The following is a 16,231-nucleotide window of genomic DNA, read 5'->3' on the forward strand; positions in this document are numbered from 1 at the left end:
AACTCCCTGGCTGCAGCGCTGGCTGTACACCTGGCCGGGTTGGGGTGTAGCGATTGCAGCGCTGGTGATCCAGCGCTGCTCATCAAGTGTGGACACACACCAGCGCTTTTATTGGCCTCCAGGGAATAAGGAGATATCCCAGAATGCTTTTAACTAAATTACTCCCTTTGTTTTGTTATGCAGCCTCTCTTTGTTTTGTTGTGAACCTCCGAGCTCCGTTTCTACCGGAGCTGTTTATCAGCTCCTGTTTGCTGTGATCAATCTGTGAACAATCAAATGAGATCCTCCTCCCTGTTGTGAACGAGCTCTGTGGAGCTCCTCCGTTGCCGCTGCTGCTATCTAAAAAACAAACAAAGCTCCTGTTTGCTGTGATCATCTGTACCTGGCTGTAAACAATCAAATAGAGGCAGGCAGGGAAACAGTGGGGAGTCCTGTTGCCTGCAGGCTGTTTGCAATTAAGAGTTAAGACTAAGGGGTCGGAAAAATGTTCTGATTTTTCAAGTCAGGAAGCTAACACACAGTGTTGGCTCCAAAAATCCACTCTCTCTCTCCCCCCGCTCCCTGTCACACTAGACCCCACTCCACCCCCCTCTTTTGAAAAGCACGTTGCGGCCACTTGAATGCTGGGATAGCTGCCCATAATGCATCACTCCCAACAGCGCTGGAAATGCTGCAAATGTGGCCACACACCAGCGCTGGTAGCTGTGAGTGTGGCCACACACCAGCGCTGCTCCTACACAGCTGGATGACCAGCGCTGCAAACTACCAGCGCTGCAAACCGTAAGTGTAGCCAAGCCCTCAGTAAGGGTTTTGGTGGTGGTATAGTAAATGTAGATATTTACATACTAACTTAAATAAAAAGAGTGTGCTGAACTAATTCAGTGCTTACTGGACAATTGGGTCAAGGGCAACGAGTACCACAACAATGAAGCTGGTTTACTCAATCCGCCTCTGGGTCCTCCTGCTCAATCTCTAACACCCTCCATCCACAGAAAGAATTGTCTGGGCAAAATGAGTGAAATGTCCTTAATGGGCCATCAAGCTTGACTAGCCCATTCACAATGGGCTGGCTAGATTGGATGTAAACTACCTTGTGTTTTGTTCTTGGGGTAACACCCACATTTGAGATACAGTGATGATACATGGATTTAAGCAGGATAGTCTTATTTAGCATATCATCACTTTTCCATTGACACCTTATAGGACACACTTTGTACAAGATTTGTTGCAACTGAATAACAGTGGCAGTATCGAGGATGTAAATGGTCATATTTCAGTCATACAGCATCACAAGGGTATCAGACTCGGGTACACCCTAAATACAAATCATGGGAGCCGGAAAGCTCTGCAGCACTTTGAAGGCCCTGTGCATGGGGAAGAGACCTACTTAGCCACGTTAGACACAGTGTACCCTTTGTGGACTGTTTCTGTGGGACTTGTGTATGGTGTTGCTCTGCTCTTCAGCTGCAGCCTATCAAATAGTTTATCTTGAATTAATATATTAACTATAAAGAGCTGCATATTGATTGTGACGCTTGAAGATAGGCGACTGATCAGCAAAGGTCTTGAGAGACTTTGCTACCTGCCCATGTTCTGTTCCTGGGATCTAATGCAGATGTTGCACTTGTAATGTTCCTTTGCACCGTTATGGTGATAAGGACTTGGCCTGTTGACGTTAGTTATTTGTGGAACAATTATTTCCCAGCCCTCCGCAGTAATGCCTTTTGTGCCAGTGGATCTTTCACAACATGCAGTTATGAACGCCTTGGTGCTTGTTATCTCAGTTAAATGAGGCACGAGGTTTGCTTTAATTGCAGTAGTTCATGTCGTGGAGATTGGATGTGAGCCCATCAGTGAAGGGCTTTGATACTAGAAAGGAACATTGGAGTTACGCAGTTCATGGTGCTATTACTGAAGACCTGTGCTCCCAAATCCAGTCCATTTCCAAGCCTTAGGTATAAACAAGGGGGTGGAGGGAGCTGGGGAGACCTAACAACTAATGAGACACACGGGTTGTTACTGTGAAGGTGCTAATAATACCAAATCTATTCTTAAGAGTATTGGCATAACTACAGTAATAGGCTCTTGGTGAGGATTCTGCTCGCTCTGTGACAAATAGCTGTGATACTGCTCTTGGCTGCTGCTTTATTAGACAGTGGGAGCTAATGTCCCTGGATTGTGTGTTACTTCCCTTCATCACAGTGCTACTCAGGGGGGCTGCATTCATTCCATTGCCAAGGCAGAGAAAAGTCTGTGAGCATCCAGCAAAATTTGTGGTGCTAAAGCCTGACTCTGCATTTGTCTCTTGAAGGGTAAGATGCAGATGGTAGTATGTATCATCACTGGGACCAGAGATGACTTGTACGGAGCCATTAAAAAGCTGTGCTGTGTGCAATCTCCAGTACCCTCTCAGGTGAGTCAGGTCATTGCAGTATTATAACTGCTTGGGGCGGGGGGTTGACATGCTGGAGACAAGGATTCCATACACAAAGTTCTTGCCTGGAATGAGACCACAAAATACTGTCCGTTTCATCCTCGTCTACATTTGAAGCTTCCTGTCCCATTTCTCTCTAGAGCCAGTACACCTCTGGAAGCAGTAGAGCAGGCAGGCTAATCTGGCTATAGTTAAAAATAAACAAAATCCTACAGTAACATAAAATCATGACCATTTAACCTAACCCTTAAGTATACAGTGAACAAGACATGTAATTTACTGCATTCCTCTAAATTAAGGCCAGTATAGCAAAGATGGCATGCCTAGAAAAAGGCCTCGGGTGGCTGGAACATCATCTTGGTCATCATATTGTCTATAGCAGAATAACAATAGCTTGTATTTAATCTGTAATTAGTCACATTCAAATTGTGTTGTGGACTATTGCCTTGCTTGTGAATATTGTGTCTAGCCTTAAAGAACTGTTTCATGGTGATCTCTGTAAGTATCTGTGGCTAGCTGGGGCTTCATGTGCTTCACACCTCAGCCAATGGAACAGCAAGGATAGAACTCAAATCCCCCTGTTCCAAAACCTCAGACCTCTGCCAGTTAAGCAAAAGGAGGTTCTCCTTTAGCTGTGTGAATGTAAGACCTATGGCAACTGTTGAGGAGCTTCAATTCCATTCAGAAGAGGAAGATAGTGCAGATACAACAGCCAGTACATATAGTGTCTGTGAGTTTTTAAAAAAAAAAAAAAAAGTGAAACTTGCTAGAAAGACACTTTAGTTTGCTGGAGGATGTAATGCAAACATCATTCCGTTTGGGGAAACATCTTTTCTTTTCCGATGGGTGGAGAGGGACATAAATGCTAGTCTAGGGTGTAAGCATCCTTCAAAATACTTGGGAGCTTTGGATGAATTGGGGGTAAAGGGCTGGATGGGTATCAGTGTTTGTGTTTGCTGTGTATGAGACTTCTGCTAAGTGAAGGCTAAATTCTGCCCTCAGATGCACATTCAAAACTCTTGACTTAATGAGAATTACACTTGCAGATCCAGGGATCAGAACTTGGTTATACAGGCTTTAACAAATGCAAAGTCTTACTTTTACTACTTAAAAGTTTAGAGAAAAAGCAAAGAAATAGAATACTAATGGAAAAACTTAACAGCCCGTTAAAGTTGTATATTTGGATTCCTTGCAATATGCAAGTATAATCTGTTTAAATTTATGATTGATTTATAGCAGGAATACAGTCTGGGGAGGAAAAAAGTAGACCCTGCTTCTGCAGTCTTAAAAACTTAGCTGGAGTTAACTGATTTTTAATATTTCCTGTTGCTGCAGGTCATCAATGCTCGAACTATCATGACCCAGCCAAACAAATTAAGGAGCATAGCACAGAAAATTCTGCTGCAGATTAATTGCAAGCTAGGTGGGGAACTCTGGGGAGTGGACATCCCATTGGTAAGTCATGTGAAAGTTATTTCCATCAAGGGAGGCTTCAGCACCCTGAATGACCTACCTGTAGGTGCAAGGCTCTCATCTGTGACTTCTCTGTGGCCTTTCATTCCTTTATGTGTGCACAAATATTAATTCATCCTAGATCGGATAGAGGAAGATAGTTCATAGCGTGAAAGGAGCATTCAGCGTCTCTGAAATGTATCCCCCTTATTCCCTCTTTCACAGGGGAATGTACTCTTACCCTTAAGCTGTCTCTCTTACAGGCTATCAGCATACTAGCCTAGACTCAGAAGGCATGGGTTTGATTACCAGCTCTCCTACAGACCTCTTCCCTGCACACTTATTCTCTCTGTGCCTCCATTACCTGTCTGTAAAATGGGGATAATAGCACTTCCCTACATTATGGGGGGGGAATGTTGTATACCACAGTACCGATGAAGGATAGATGAAATGAACTATCTGGTTAGCTCTCTGGTGGTAACTAGTACTTTTGATTAATTCCAGGGATTTTATGACCACTACAGGCATTAAACCTGAGGGTGGAACTCCCTCTTGGCATTTAATTCAGCTCTGCTTTTTTGCTCTTTAGAAAGTGTTCAGATGTAGTTTCCAGTGAAATGGTGAGTTATGCCTCTGACTCACAGTTCCCCAATGCACTGGGCTTCCTTTCTCCTTTCCAGAAACAGCTGATGGTGATTGGCATGGATGTGTACCATGATCCCAGCAGGGGAATGCGCTCTGTGGTTGGCTTCACTGCAAGCACCAATCAGTAAGTTGTTTCTAAATTAGAGTATGTTCTACCCCTTTACATGCCTGTAAAATGTGGACCTCTAAGCAGCTCAGTGTTCGGCTGACGTGTGCGCTTCACACTGCAGCCAGTGTTTGCAGGGAATGTGACACATGCCATGGACTACAGAGGGAGACAGATGGATCTGTTTTTTAATGGAGCATTCCAGATTACTCTGTCACAGTGAAGATCCTGCATAGTTCTCAAGTAGGGCAGTTGCTGTTTTGATCAGTTTTCTCCTTGTGTATTCCCCACTGCTTTCTGAAGTGTTGGTCAACCAAACACACAATAAGACCTGGCCAATAGCAAACTGGGAGACTCTCTGGGAAGTTTATCTTACTCTTCCAGGCTTTTGACAGTCCCTTGCTGGAGGAAAAAGTGGTGTCTGTGATTAAACTGCACATTGTCATACACAGATGAAAAGTCTTCAGATCTTGAGTTTCCCTACACTTGCGCTGCTAGGGAGTTGCATTTTTGGTGGAAAAGTTACATCACATGGCTGGAAGCGAAACTCTTTTCTTTATCAATAAAGTTGCTTTATGGCACTGCCTTGCCCTTACTAAAAAAGACAAGAGATATTGACTTAACCTTGATTGTCCTTTTCAACAGGGTTTAATAACTTGTTTGTTTGCAGTCACCAATTCCAAATGCCAAGGACCACCTGGCATTATCTCTGATCATGTGCTGCCCCTATTGCCGTGTGCCTGAATCCTTTTAGAAACAGTCTGAGAAAAGATATATGCAAAGCTGGAGCTGAATTTCTTTTGAATTGTAGAACTGTTTTGGGCTTTGGCTCACAAGAGACCTGTAGGTAATATTTATCTTTCTCTTTCTGCCACGAGTGCTCTCTCAAAGTGGTATTCTAGGGTTGTGTTCCAGATGCCTCATCAGGAAATTGCAGACAGTTTGAAGCTTTGTCTGGTTGGGGCCTTACAGAAGTTCTATGAGGTGAGGAAACGTAGTAGGTGACTCTTCGCTGACCACTACAAGAAATGGATAAAACTGCAAAGAGAAAAGTGTGCCTAGCCTGAAACATGCATCTCCTTTTCTGTACTCAGGAGTGCAGGCACCATCTCTTTTCAGTATCCTAGGGTGAAGAGTTGTGGGTATCATTTATTGATTTAAAAAGAGATGGGATAGTTCTATGGATATCAAGAATATCCAGAGTTGTTATATTTAATGACAAAAAAATTGAAAGGAATATGAAACCTCATGCTTCAGGGCTTAAGCCAATCTCTAACTATTAGAGACCAGTGTGAGGGGCAGATTTGTCCCATATCTGAATGTGCATCTTGCACCTTTTTCTAAAACATCTGGTGCTGGCCACTGTCAGAGACAGAATACTGGATTAAATGGATTTAGGCCTGACTCAGTCTGCTAATTCCTACGTACTGGATTGCTGTCCAAAGAGAGCACCATAAACTGGATCTTACCCAATAAGTAGCATCCACCTATCCACTGTGCTTCAGTACATGAATAATTGGGTTTGTCACTCCATGTGTTCATGAGTGTCAACATTCCCAACACAACCTGGAGTTCATCTCGACTGAAAAACTACTATATGTAGTATCAGTGGAAGATATTAAATTGGGCTTTCTAAACGAAAAGTAGAACAAATTAAAAGTTAAGCAAGTGAATAAAAGGCTTTGCAGAGCTCACTTTGAATTTAAAAATTGAAATGGCCCCTTGTTTGGCATGGCATGCTTAATCTTCCTTCCTTATCTCAGGGACTTGCTTAATTACCTCGATGAGGCCTAGCTCACAACTGCGGCTATTGCTGAATGACTCTTCTCACTTTCAATACTGCTACCTATCTTAAGCAGTTATTCTCCTGTCTCTGAATAACCTCAGCCCTTTATCTCACCATAAATCCCCTTGATGCAAAGAAAGGAATGGTACATTCTGTATGAAAGTGTAAGGACCATGATGTAGTTTCTTGATTATTTCACCACTTCAGTGGGTCGTGTATATGCTTTAATCTTCACTGGGTGTCCGCAAATAAAGCCATGCTCCCAGACACATGGTTAGGTCTGCTTTAGGGTTTTGAGTTGCAAAGGCACTCCTTCAAAAGGCAGTCAGTCCTATTTGTAAACATATAAATTAGATACAGTAGGTTTTTATCTCTTGAGTGTTTCTTGTGGAAGGTGCCAAATTAACAACTTTGGAAACTGAAGTCTACTTGCAGGACAGGTCCTTCATGGGCCGTGGTAGGGCAAGCTTTTCCAAACACTATCCTGTGAATATGCCTTAATGGCCTGGAACGAGCCCCCTTCTAGTGGGACAAGGAGGATTCAGTTTCCATGGCCCATTCAGTCCTTAGTCTTTTTGATGAGGCTGTCAGGAAAGGTGCTGATTGTGATGGTGGTTTTTCGAATGTGGATACTTGTCCTCTTGGGCCTGGACTGAGACCCAGCAAACTCATTCCACATGGGCGTCGATGAACCAGCATCTTCCTGGGCAGCAGTTAAGTTGGCATTATTTGTGTCCAAAAGCAGACTGACTGCATTTAAACCCAAAGTAAAAAGATCAATGGTCAAAGCCAGAAGTGTCAGTGTATTTGTGAAGTCTTTGTGGCCCAATCTGTTTCACAGAATGCAAGCTTCAAGGAAAGAATAAGTTTCTAGCCCGTGTGGTTGGGGTTATAACCTTCCCAATAAAAACTGATGCAGCATTGTCTCAGCCTGAAAAATACTTCTTCAAAAATAGGTGTTAACTCTTAATGCTCATGCTAACACATCGAGTCAGATTTTTCAAGCAATTTAGGTTCACAGTTACTGACCTCTTTCCCACCAAGTGATGCTGCATACCGCAGTGACTTTTTAACTAAAAAGTCCATGTCCTACACTCAACTTTGCAAACTGCCCTTTGATGTCAGTGGGTATTCTGTTACTGATCAAGAATGGTACTTGACCTTATATTTGTGGATTCTCAGACCATAATCTACAAATATAATTTGGCCTCCTTCACAGCATGAAGCTGCACTAAGACATCAAATTCACCCATGTTACCCTAGACAATTCTTAGAATCATAGGGTTTGAAGGGACCACAAGGCTCATCTAGTATAACCCCCCGCCAAGAGGCAGGATTTGTTGTTTCTAAACCATCCAACATAATGGCTATCCAGTCTCCTTTGGAAAATCTCCAGCGAAGGAGCTTCCATTCTTTGTCTTGTCTTGTTTCTTATTCAGGTGAACCACTGTCTGCCTGAGAAGATAGCAGTTTATAGAGATGGAGTGTCAGACACCCAGCTGAACACAGTGGTCAGCTATGAGATCCCACAGCTCCAGCAATGCTTTGAAGCCTTTGAGAACTACCATCCCAAGATGGTGGTCTTTGTGGTCCAGAAGAAAATCAGCACCAATCTCTACTCTGCGTCCACTGAGCACTTTGTAGCCCCCGCTCCAGGGACTATAATTGACCATACTGTCACCAGCAGGGATTGGTGAGTGGCAGGCAACCCACAAAAGTCTGTTCTCTGCCAGCATCCATATATTCCCCCCATCACCATTATGTAACTGCCAATAAAAGTGGAGAGTCAAGTTGCAAGTTGGAAACCTAGTGCATATTTCAATTCCAGAGCAAAGAATTGAATGTGACTCAGCACTGGCTTATAGCAGGAAGCTGCCAATTATAGCCAGAGGGGATAGTCTAATGAATTTGGTACCTAGACTTTCTAGACCCCAGAAGTTCAATTCAGCCCTTAGTTTACCTGCTTCAGTAGGATACCTTATGTAACAATGCCATTTACTCTGGAGCGCTTTCCCATTAGACCTTGCAAAAAGGGTCCCATCTGTTCTCTGTGTATGTTAAACATACCCCTGAATAATAGCTCTGTGTAAGCTCAAAAGTTTTTCTCTCTCCAGCAGAAGTTGGTCCAATAAGATATTATACCACCCACCTTGTGTGTCTCATATCCTGGGACCAACACAGTTACAACACTGCATAAAACATTCCTCAAGCATTTATAAGAAGGGGTTTTGCTCTGTCCTTGCTCAAAATTTCCCATCTACTTCCCCACGGTACTGGTTGCTCTCCATCACAGAACGTGCTGCATGAATATAGACTGAAGTGCTTTGGGAACGAAAGGCCCACTTACATATTCAGCTCTTAGGCATTGTAGCTGGATCCTTGATGACTAGATGCTAGTGTACCCCTGGGGAGAATACACTGAGGGAGTAGGCAGTGACATCATGCTGTGATTTCAACTTAGAATGAAACCTTGATAAAGCAAACTCAACTTCAGGTGTAAACCCCTTTTAACAGACCTACCTAAGGAACTGCCACAGGCTTTTCTCTTGTTTACAGGTGGACAACTTGACTCTTTAAAGTGTTTCTCTTTATCCTTCTCAGGGTGGATTTTTACTTGTTGTCTCATCGCGTCCAACAGGGTTGCGGCATCCCGACTCACTATATCTGTGTGCTTAACACAACCAACCTCAGTCCTGACCACATGCAAAGGTGAGAGCACTGAGCAGAGGGGTCTTCCTCAAACACCCCCTCCCTACAAAGTTGCACAGCAGAGAGGCTGAGTAGCTGGAGGTGGCGCTGATGACATGTAACTCTGGTCTTGAATGTTTTGTGATGTCGTTGTCCAAATCCTGCCCTAAAGAGAAGTGGAAGTTACTTCCTTGTGCCTTCTGATGTGATTGCAGAGGTGCATTTAGCAGCTGCTCCCCACCCCCGAAATGCTGGCTATCTACTGCTGCGAGAGTCAGCGTCTTGGACTTACTGGTGCAGTGGTCTGATCCAGCATGGCACATCTTCATTTTGGAAATAGTCTCTGAGTTTATTTGCAAAATTTGTCCTACTAGGTGAGGTGAGATCGCTTGCGAGTTGGGCATCTTTGCATATTATTTCCCATTTTTCTTTTTCAAGGAAATACTAGGTTGAGATATTTCTGAATTTATTGAAAGGGTGCGGGGGGGAATCATGGCCAAAAGTCCAGCAATGATGATGTCAAACTCTGATTGGTTTGGCCATTTCTTGTTCTCCAACAGGACTTAGTGTTGAGAAATACTCTTGCAATACACAGCAGCAAAGCTGGAACTTTCCCCAAGGCCTGTTGTTGCAAAACAATCTCCATTTGGAAGTTAGCTAGAGACCAACATGTACCTTTACAAAGAATGAGGTGAAATTACTTCCTGTCGTGCCTTAGTTCATTGGCTCAAATGCTAACAACTCAAAAATGAATGGTACAGAGAAAGCAGATTGGATGTTCCTGTTTATCCTTCTTCATTATACAAGAACAGGGAGAGAATTGATGAAATTGAAAAAAGCAATAAATGTAAATCAGATAAAAAGAAACTCTACTTTATACAATGTATAATTAGCAATTAGCCTCTGGAACTGACTGCCAATGACAATATATAATTGAGCAGGATTCAAAAAATTGTTAGAAATCTATGGATAATGAGCTTCCATGGCCCGTTCAGTCTTTAGGTATGCAGAGTTTGCATTAAGTAGGTCATTGCATTTTTCAGGAGGATCAGGAACATACTTCCCCTGTGGGTAGATTATTCCATAATTGTCCACTAGGGATTTTTGCACCTTTCTCTGAAGTAGCTGGTGCTGGCTGTCACACTTCCTGAGGTAATTGCACCTCTGATCCCCTTTGTTGCCTCTTCAAGGGTCTCAGGCCTGTAGCCATAACCTCTCTTGGGGCATGGTCCGTTGACTCCCCTCCTCTAGACTGAGCATTTAAGTTGCAGTTCACTGTGATGATGTTGTAAAATCTGACTTAAGTTCAGTACCTGCTGTTCTTCTTTTTTCTTGGGTAATGGCAGGGTTAACCAGTGACCATCCAGCCTTCATAAAGCAAAGTATTATTTGTTCAGAACAGAAGCATTACAGAGAAAACATACCTTAATGTGTAGGTCTCAGCTTACCAGCTAGTCGCCCATCTTCTACATGGAGACCCTGTTAAGAACAGAGTCCTTCAAACCCTGTCCTCAGTGTCTGTCCCTGTTAGTCACAAGGTTGTTGTGACACTTTCTGGGGGTATCCAGGACTGTGGGGCACCTTGCTACCACCTGCCCTTAGCATGAGGAAGCCTTGTCTGTGCCTGTTGGGGGTCAGCTCCCCAGCTCCACTGGCCACCGACAAAACAAGCCCTCCTCTCTCAGCCTACGCAGGCTCCACTGTCCCTCTGCAGACCAGTGTTAGGCACATTCCAACCATTAAGCCCTCCAAGCTTCTCCATTGAGTGTCCAGTCTCTGTTCCATGAAGACTCATGGTATTCACCAATCCACTGCTTCCAAAGAAACAGTGCACCTCATTTTCACCTCTACTCACCACTTCAGTTAACATGCAGCACTTAAATATGTTTATAGTGAAATCAAGTATAAGTTTATTTAACAAAGCACAGAAAGTCAAGTCGTAGCAACTAGAAGTATTGTAAACAGCTACATTATAAAATAAAATCATAGCACACATTCTAGAGCCTCGGCTTAATTAACACGATATTTTATTAGACGTAAGAGTATTGCTCACCCAAAATCCCTGTAGGCAGGCCATGACCTTTTTGTTGTGAGACATGCATGCTGTCAGTGTGCCTCCGAAGTGAAGGATTAAGTGTCTCTTTGCACTCCAAGATATACCAGACCAATCATTTGTCATAATTCATGAACAGGACACTCCCCTGTGTGTATTCCTGTAGATTTTATAATCTCTCAATTCATTCCTGGCTAAGTATGCACATAGGCACACAGTGTAAGGCATACAGTACACAAATGGACAGGCAGGGAGGTAGGTGTCATTTACGTCCTTCCTGAAAGGAACATCTCCAATCGGTCACCTCCTGGTGACATGCCTGAACTCTAAGAGCATATTTTCAATGTAGGTACATAACTCCTTAAATGTTATCTGTATGTACATTTTTCATGGCTTTCAGTACAGGCCCTCACATGCCCCCGTTGGTGAACTAGTATGCAGATGTCTGACCAGGGGACCCCTATACAACCCTATGCACCCCCTGTGCTCTCTATCAGGTGGCATCAGGGGGTCCCTGGGTTATAGCTGTGTCAATTCTTGAATTGAGTGAGAGTGACCTCTCCCTTATGTGAGGGTGGTCACTTTATACAGCTGAGTTCTTTGTTTGACAGCCTCCTTTTAACCAGCTCAAACTGGTATATGCAACTTCCCGCAAGGCAGGAGGACTTCTCCTGACTTGTATACCTGCCTAGGGATTTGCATTGATGTATCACCTCCGAGTTAGTTATTTTAATTCCTTCAGGAAGCTCCTTGTAACTCCCCATGGAGCCAGAAGACAATCCCAAGTTCCTAAAGATACATATACTGTTGTTAAAGCTGATATAATACCTTTGGAGATTGTGTCCAAAATATGTTGCATGGGCTGCTGTCAGAGCTAGGTTAACGGTTTGCCCCAGTATGGCAATTCAGCGAGAGAAGGGTTTGGTCCTTAAAGAGCTCCTATCCGGTGACTTTGAAAGGACAGCCCTCCACAAACACATGGTGTTCCCTGTGGGTTAGACATACAGTGTCCCAAGTAGGGAGGTATGAATTCTAATGGAATCTTCTTTCCTCCTGTTGTTTCTAGGTTGACTTTCAAGCTTTGCCACATGTACTGGAACTGGCCAGGCACTATCCGAGTTCCAGCCCCCTGCAAATATGCTCACAAGCTGGCCTTTCTCGCAGGACAGTTTCTGCACCATGAGCCAGCTATTCAGCTGTGTGAGAGACTCTTTTTCCTGTAACCTGGAAAGCTGGGAGGTGAAGGGGAGACTCTAGCTCCTCAAACAGCAGATGGAGAAGGGAGCCTCTTGGATGGAGCTTTCATTGCTCTGTGGTCACCTTCTGAGGGAACACTGCACACCAGTGCTTCTGACAGCCATATAAAAGGAGACTCTTCTAAGTTTGTTTTTATAAATATATATATTCTGCATTTCTTTTTACTTGGTTACTTAAAGGACACTTGAACATTAGACCCAGAAACATGACTTCCTTTAAAATCAATGCAATAATCCGGTGGGGGATTCTGCTTCTTGACTTCTGTTGCTCTGCTCTCCTGCGTATGAAAACAAAAGCAGTATGCTGCCTCTGCAGCAGCATTTTAACCCTACCTCCCCACTGCTGGGCTAATGGCATTGAGGCTGGCTTAACAACACAGAAGTAAATGGTGTTAATTTCGTACACCAAGGGAGGGGTGTGATCAGGGCGTTCCTGGTCATAGGAAAGGAGCAGAATCAGCAGAGGTAGGGCTAGCTTTACTGGAGTGTTGACCTAAGGTTGAAGATACTTAACAGTACCCATTTAAGAGTGGATTCCTGGTAACAGCCATTTGCAAAGGGAGGTGAAGATGCAACAGGAACAGATAAATCTTGTTTCAAAGGGTAGCGTTCAGTTTGCAGACAATTAAATCTGTTCCCCGTCAGCTGATTGCCCAAGGAAACGGGACTGCAGGGTTCCATTGTGAGGGAGAGTTTGAGTTTGCTTGCTTCTTCAGCATATGCAGGTGACATGCTAAGGGCTAGTCTACACTACCACGCTACATTGGCTGCATTGATGCAGCTGCGCTGCTGTAGTGCATCTGGTGAAGATGCACTGTGCTGATGGAAGAGCGCTCTCCCATCAGCATAATTACTCCACCTCCATGAGAGGAAGGAGCTATGTCAGTGGGAAAGTGTCTCCCGCCGACTTAGTGCTGGTGTGGGCAGCGCTTAAGTCCACATATTGTGTGTAGCTTAGAGGGGTGGCTTTTTCACACCCCTGAGTGATATAAGTTACGTCGACTTAAGCAGTAGTGTAGACAAGCCCTAAGGAGACAGTCAGGTATTTTTGAGCCTGGTGGCTGGGTACATTGGTCAGAAGGAACATAGCACCGCCTTTTCTTTTTATTTTATTTTTTTTCCTACTTTTTAAGAGATGTCTCAGTACTTGTACTGTAAATGCAACCTTCAGGAGCTTATATCTCAGCCAAACAACAGCAGGTGTTGGGTGGTGGAGAAAGCTAGATCTTCACACAGAGTTCTTGTTTACATTTGGGATGATTTTGTTGCATTTCAGTGCTAGAGAAATAGTTCTGTAGTGCAGGCTAAGGCTAAGCACAATGCAGAAACTGCATCAGCATGGTGAAAGGCATCTTTCCCATGAACCCGTTTCTGTACTCCTACCCTAGAGGGGGTTGCAGTAGGAGAGCTGCATTGATTCAGAGTCCAAGGAAAACACTAAAGACATCCTCAAACTTGGCAGGGGGAGGGTTATCTGCTGCTCTTCTGGAGTTCCCTCCTTCCTCACTCCCACGTGGGCTAATAGGATGTCCTGAGGCACAAGAAGTGGTGTGCATGGGGCAGTCACACTTACCTAGCACTTACAGTGACTGCTAGGATTATCTCCAGCTCCATGAAAGAGTGTGAGACTGAGCGATGATGTGATGTAGGTGTACATTGTCACCGTGCCAACCTGGTGAACTGTCCTGATGATCTGCTCCTTGTGCAAACTGGAATTTCGGGAAGTTCTCCCTGTTGTTCCAATCCTGGGATTGCCTTGCTGCTCCACCACTTCATTTGACTAGCGGGGCCAGACGTGCAGCTGCAATGGCATGAGAGATACCTGGGGACTAGGTTGAGCCACCATACTAGTTCCACTTGTGACTTAAGCCATTTTAGCTCCTTAGCTTTCAGAAGTGGAAAGCCACAGTATATTAGCCCACTGTACCACCCACCTACCTTCCATCAGGTGCCACCTTTTGCTCCTGTAGCTCCACGAATAATCTAGTTTTCTGTGTGTATTATCTTATCTTTCTCTGTGCTTTGGGTTAGAGAGCATGAAAGTAACTAAATAAAAACTGCATTTGTTGTATGTTCATTCCTTTTTTCTCTGCCTCTCTGTCAAGGTTTTTACACCTATTCTGTGTAGTTTCTAGTTTACCACAACAGATTACAGTAGGCCAGAAAACTCCTGAAATGTATGAAAGCATATTGGTCGGCTTACACCCAGGATTTACACAGCAGTCTGGGGAAAAGTTCCTTTGACGTTGTCAGCTGATGAGTTCAGAAAGCCAGAAACCCAAACACAGATGACTAACATCTCCAAAGGAAATGTTGATTTACTGGAAAACTAGGTTTTGTGTGTTTAAAAGGTGCTGAGTTTGTGAACTGATCCATTATGGTCCATGAAGTAAGACTTCCAAAATATACCTTTAACTAGATCATTGAGTTGGCCACAGTCCATGCCTCAGTAGTAGTAGTAGTACATTACAAGCTGTTGGATTAGAGACCCGGAAGCTTTTCTGGAACTGTTACTGATCTTTCTGGTAAACAGTTTCAAACAAACAGTCCATGTTCCAAAAAATGACTGTTTCTGGAATGAACACTCTGCCTATGCAATAGTATTGAATATTTGCCCTTTTCCTAATTTCGGAACCAAAGCACTGGGTGTACTTCAAAAATCTGACAGTCTTCCAATAGCACTTTTTGTTTTTTGAATGTAGCTTTCAGTGGGGTTTTTTGTTTTGTTTTTTTGTGCTTTACAAATATTGGTCCTTGTATGAAACCAAAGACAACATATTCCCTGATCTGTGTCCAGAAAATCTCTTGCAACACCCTGGAGTTTGACGCTTATGCATTTCTACTTCATTTTCCTTTTTTTAATCTAATGCTTTAAAGAGCAGAATCCTACATTTTATTTGTTTTTGCAGCTATGTGCTTAAAAGTTGCTGGTTACTGTAAGAAAATTTTTTTAATTCTTTCTCTTAAAGCTGGGATAGCTGTTTAAAGTACCAAAGTTTTCCAGTTGCCATGTAAGCAGCTTTCCTGAGGATGTTGCGTGAATAGTTGAAAAGCTCACAAATAAAAACATGATGATATATTTATGTGAGGGGATGAGGCTAAAAAAACCTAGGATTTTAAAACTGTCTATGAATCTGTTGAGATGCTGATCTAGAACTGACACTTTTGGCTTGAAGATTTCTCTGTGCAATGATCAGAATTCATTTTGAAGTTGCATTTGCAAAGTTTCTGCATCTGTCCAATTGAATGGCTCCTCTCAAGGCTGGGGGTAGATGAAAGAATCTTGTATCTATTCCTGGTTTTGAAGCCTCTCTTCTCAGTTTTAATACCGAATGGTTGAAAAACTTTTGTATAAATGTGTAGTTCTGTTCAACACAGTACAATTATAACACAGCTCTGTTAAACATCTTTTCTTTACTGTGTTGAAAATGTTTTTTGCATTGGGCTGTTCCAATTCTAAGTGGTAAGAACTCCAGTGAAATGCGCCAAATCTCCCATTAGAGAGGTGGTTTGCTAGACTGGAGCAAGTGAGGGAAGCCCAGGATATTAAAGCAGGCTCTCACCAGGCATGTATTTAGAAACCGACAAATTCATCAGATTTAACAGGTATCTGAATGAAGAATGTAACCAGTGTGCTGATAACCATCAGGAAGAGGAGCTGACAGTCTGGTAAAGGGGGATGGGTGGTGTGATATGTAACTGCTCCCAAGCAGGTTTGATTTGATTCATTCATTCACTCAGTTTATTTCTTGACCTAAGGGATCTTTTTGCTTCCTCCAATCACTAGTCTGGGTGCAGGCATGTAAATCCA

The 16,231-nt window shown here is 43.4% G+C and overlaps 1 protein-coding gene and 1 long non-coding RNA gene across 3 annotated transcripts in view; one reads left to right on the forward strand and one right to left on the reverse strand.

The window, feature by feature from the left end:
• PIWIL2 (piwi like RNA-mediated gene silencing 2) overlaps nt 1–15,607 on the forward strand; it is a 42,956-nt gene extending 27,349 nt beyond the window's left edge. The window contains exons 17-23 of one of the 2 annotated variants that reach the window (XM_045007689.1): nt 2,312–2,413; nt 3,770–3,889; nt 4,567–4,655; nt 5,516–5,621; nt 7,863–8,116; nt 9,025–9,132; nt 12,231–15,606. In XM_045007689.1, the coding sequence (XP_044863624.1) occupies nt 2,312–2,413; nt 3,770–3,889; nt 4,567–4,655; nt 5,516–5,621; nt 7,863–8,116; nt 9,025–9,132; nt 12,231–12,387 (936 nt within the window). In that variant the 3' untranslated portion in view covers nt 12,388–15,606. Of the gene's footprint in view, nt 1–2,311; nt 2,414–3,769; nt 3,890–4,566; nt 4,656–5,515; nt 5,622–7,862; nt 8,117–9,024; nt 9,133–12,230 lie in introns of both variants that reach the window. The other variant, XM_045007688.1, reaches the window with a different exon arrangement.
• LOC123365065 lies at nt 2,367–9,068 on the reverse strand. The gene is made up of 3 exons (XR_006577412.1): nt 8,944–9,068; nt 3,948–4,024; nt 2,367–2,499 (listed from the first exon to the last, which is right to left on the reverse strand). It is a non-coding gene; the product is annotated as an uncharacterized LOC123365065 (long non-coding RNA).
• Nucleotides 15,608–16,231: the final 624 nt, after the last annotated feature.

Source organism: Mauremys mutica, chromosome 2, assembly GCF_020497125.1.
Source record: "Mauremys mutica isolate MM-2020 ecotype Southern chromosome 2, ASM2049712v1, whole genome shotgun sequence".
NCBI lineage: Eukaryota > Metazoa > Chordata > Testudines > Geoemydidae > Mauremys > Mauremys mutica.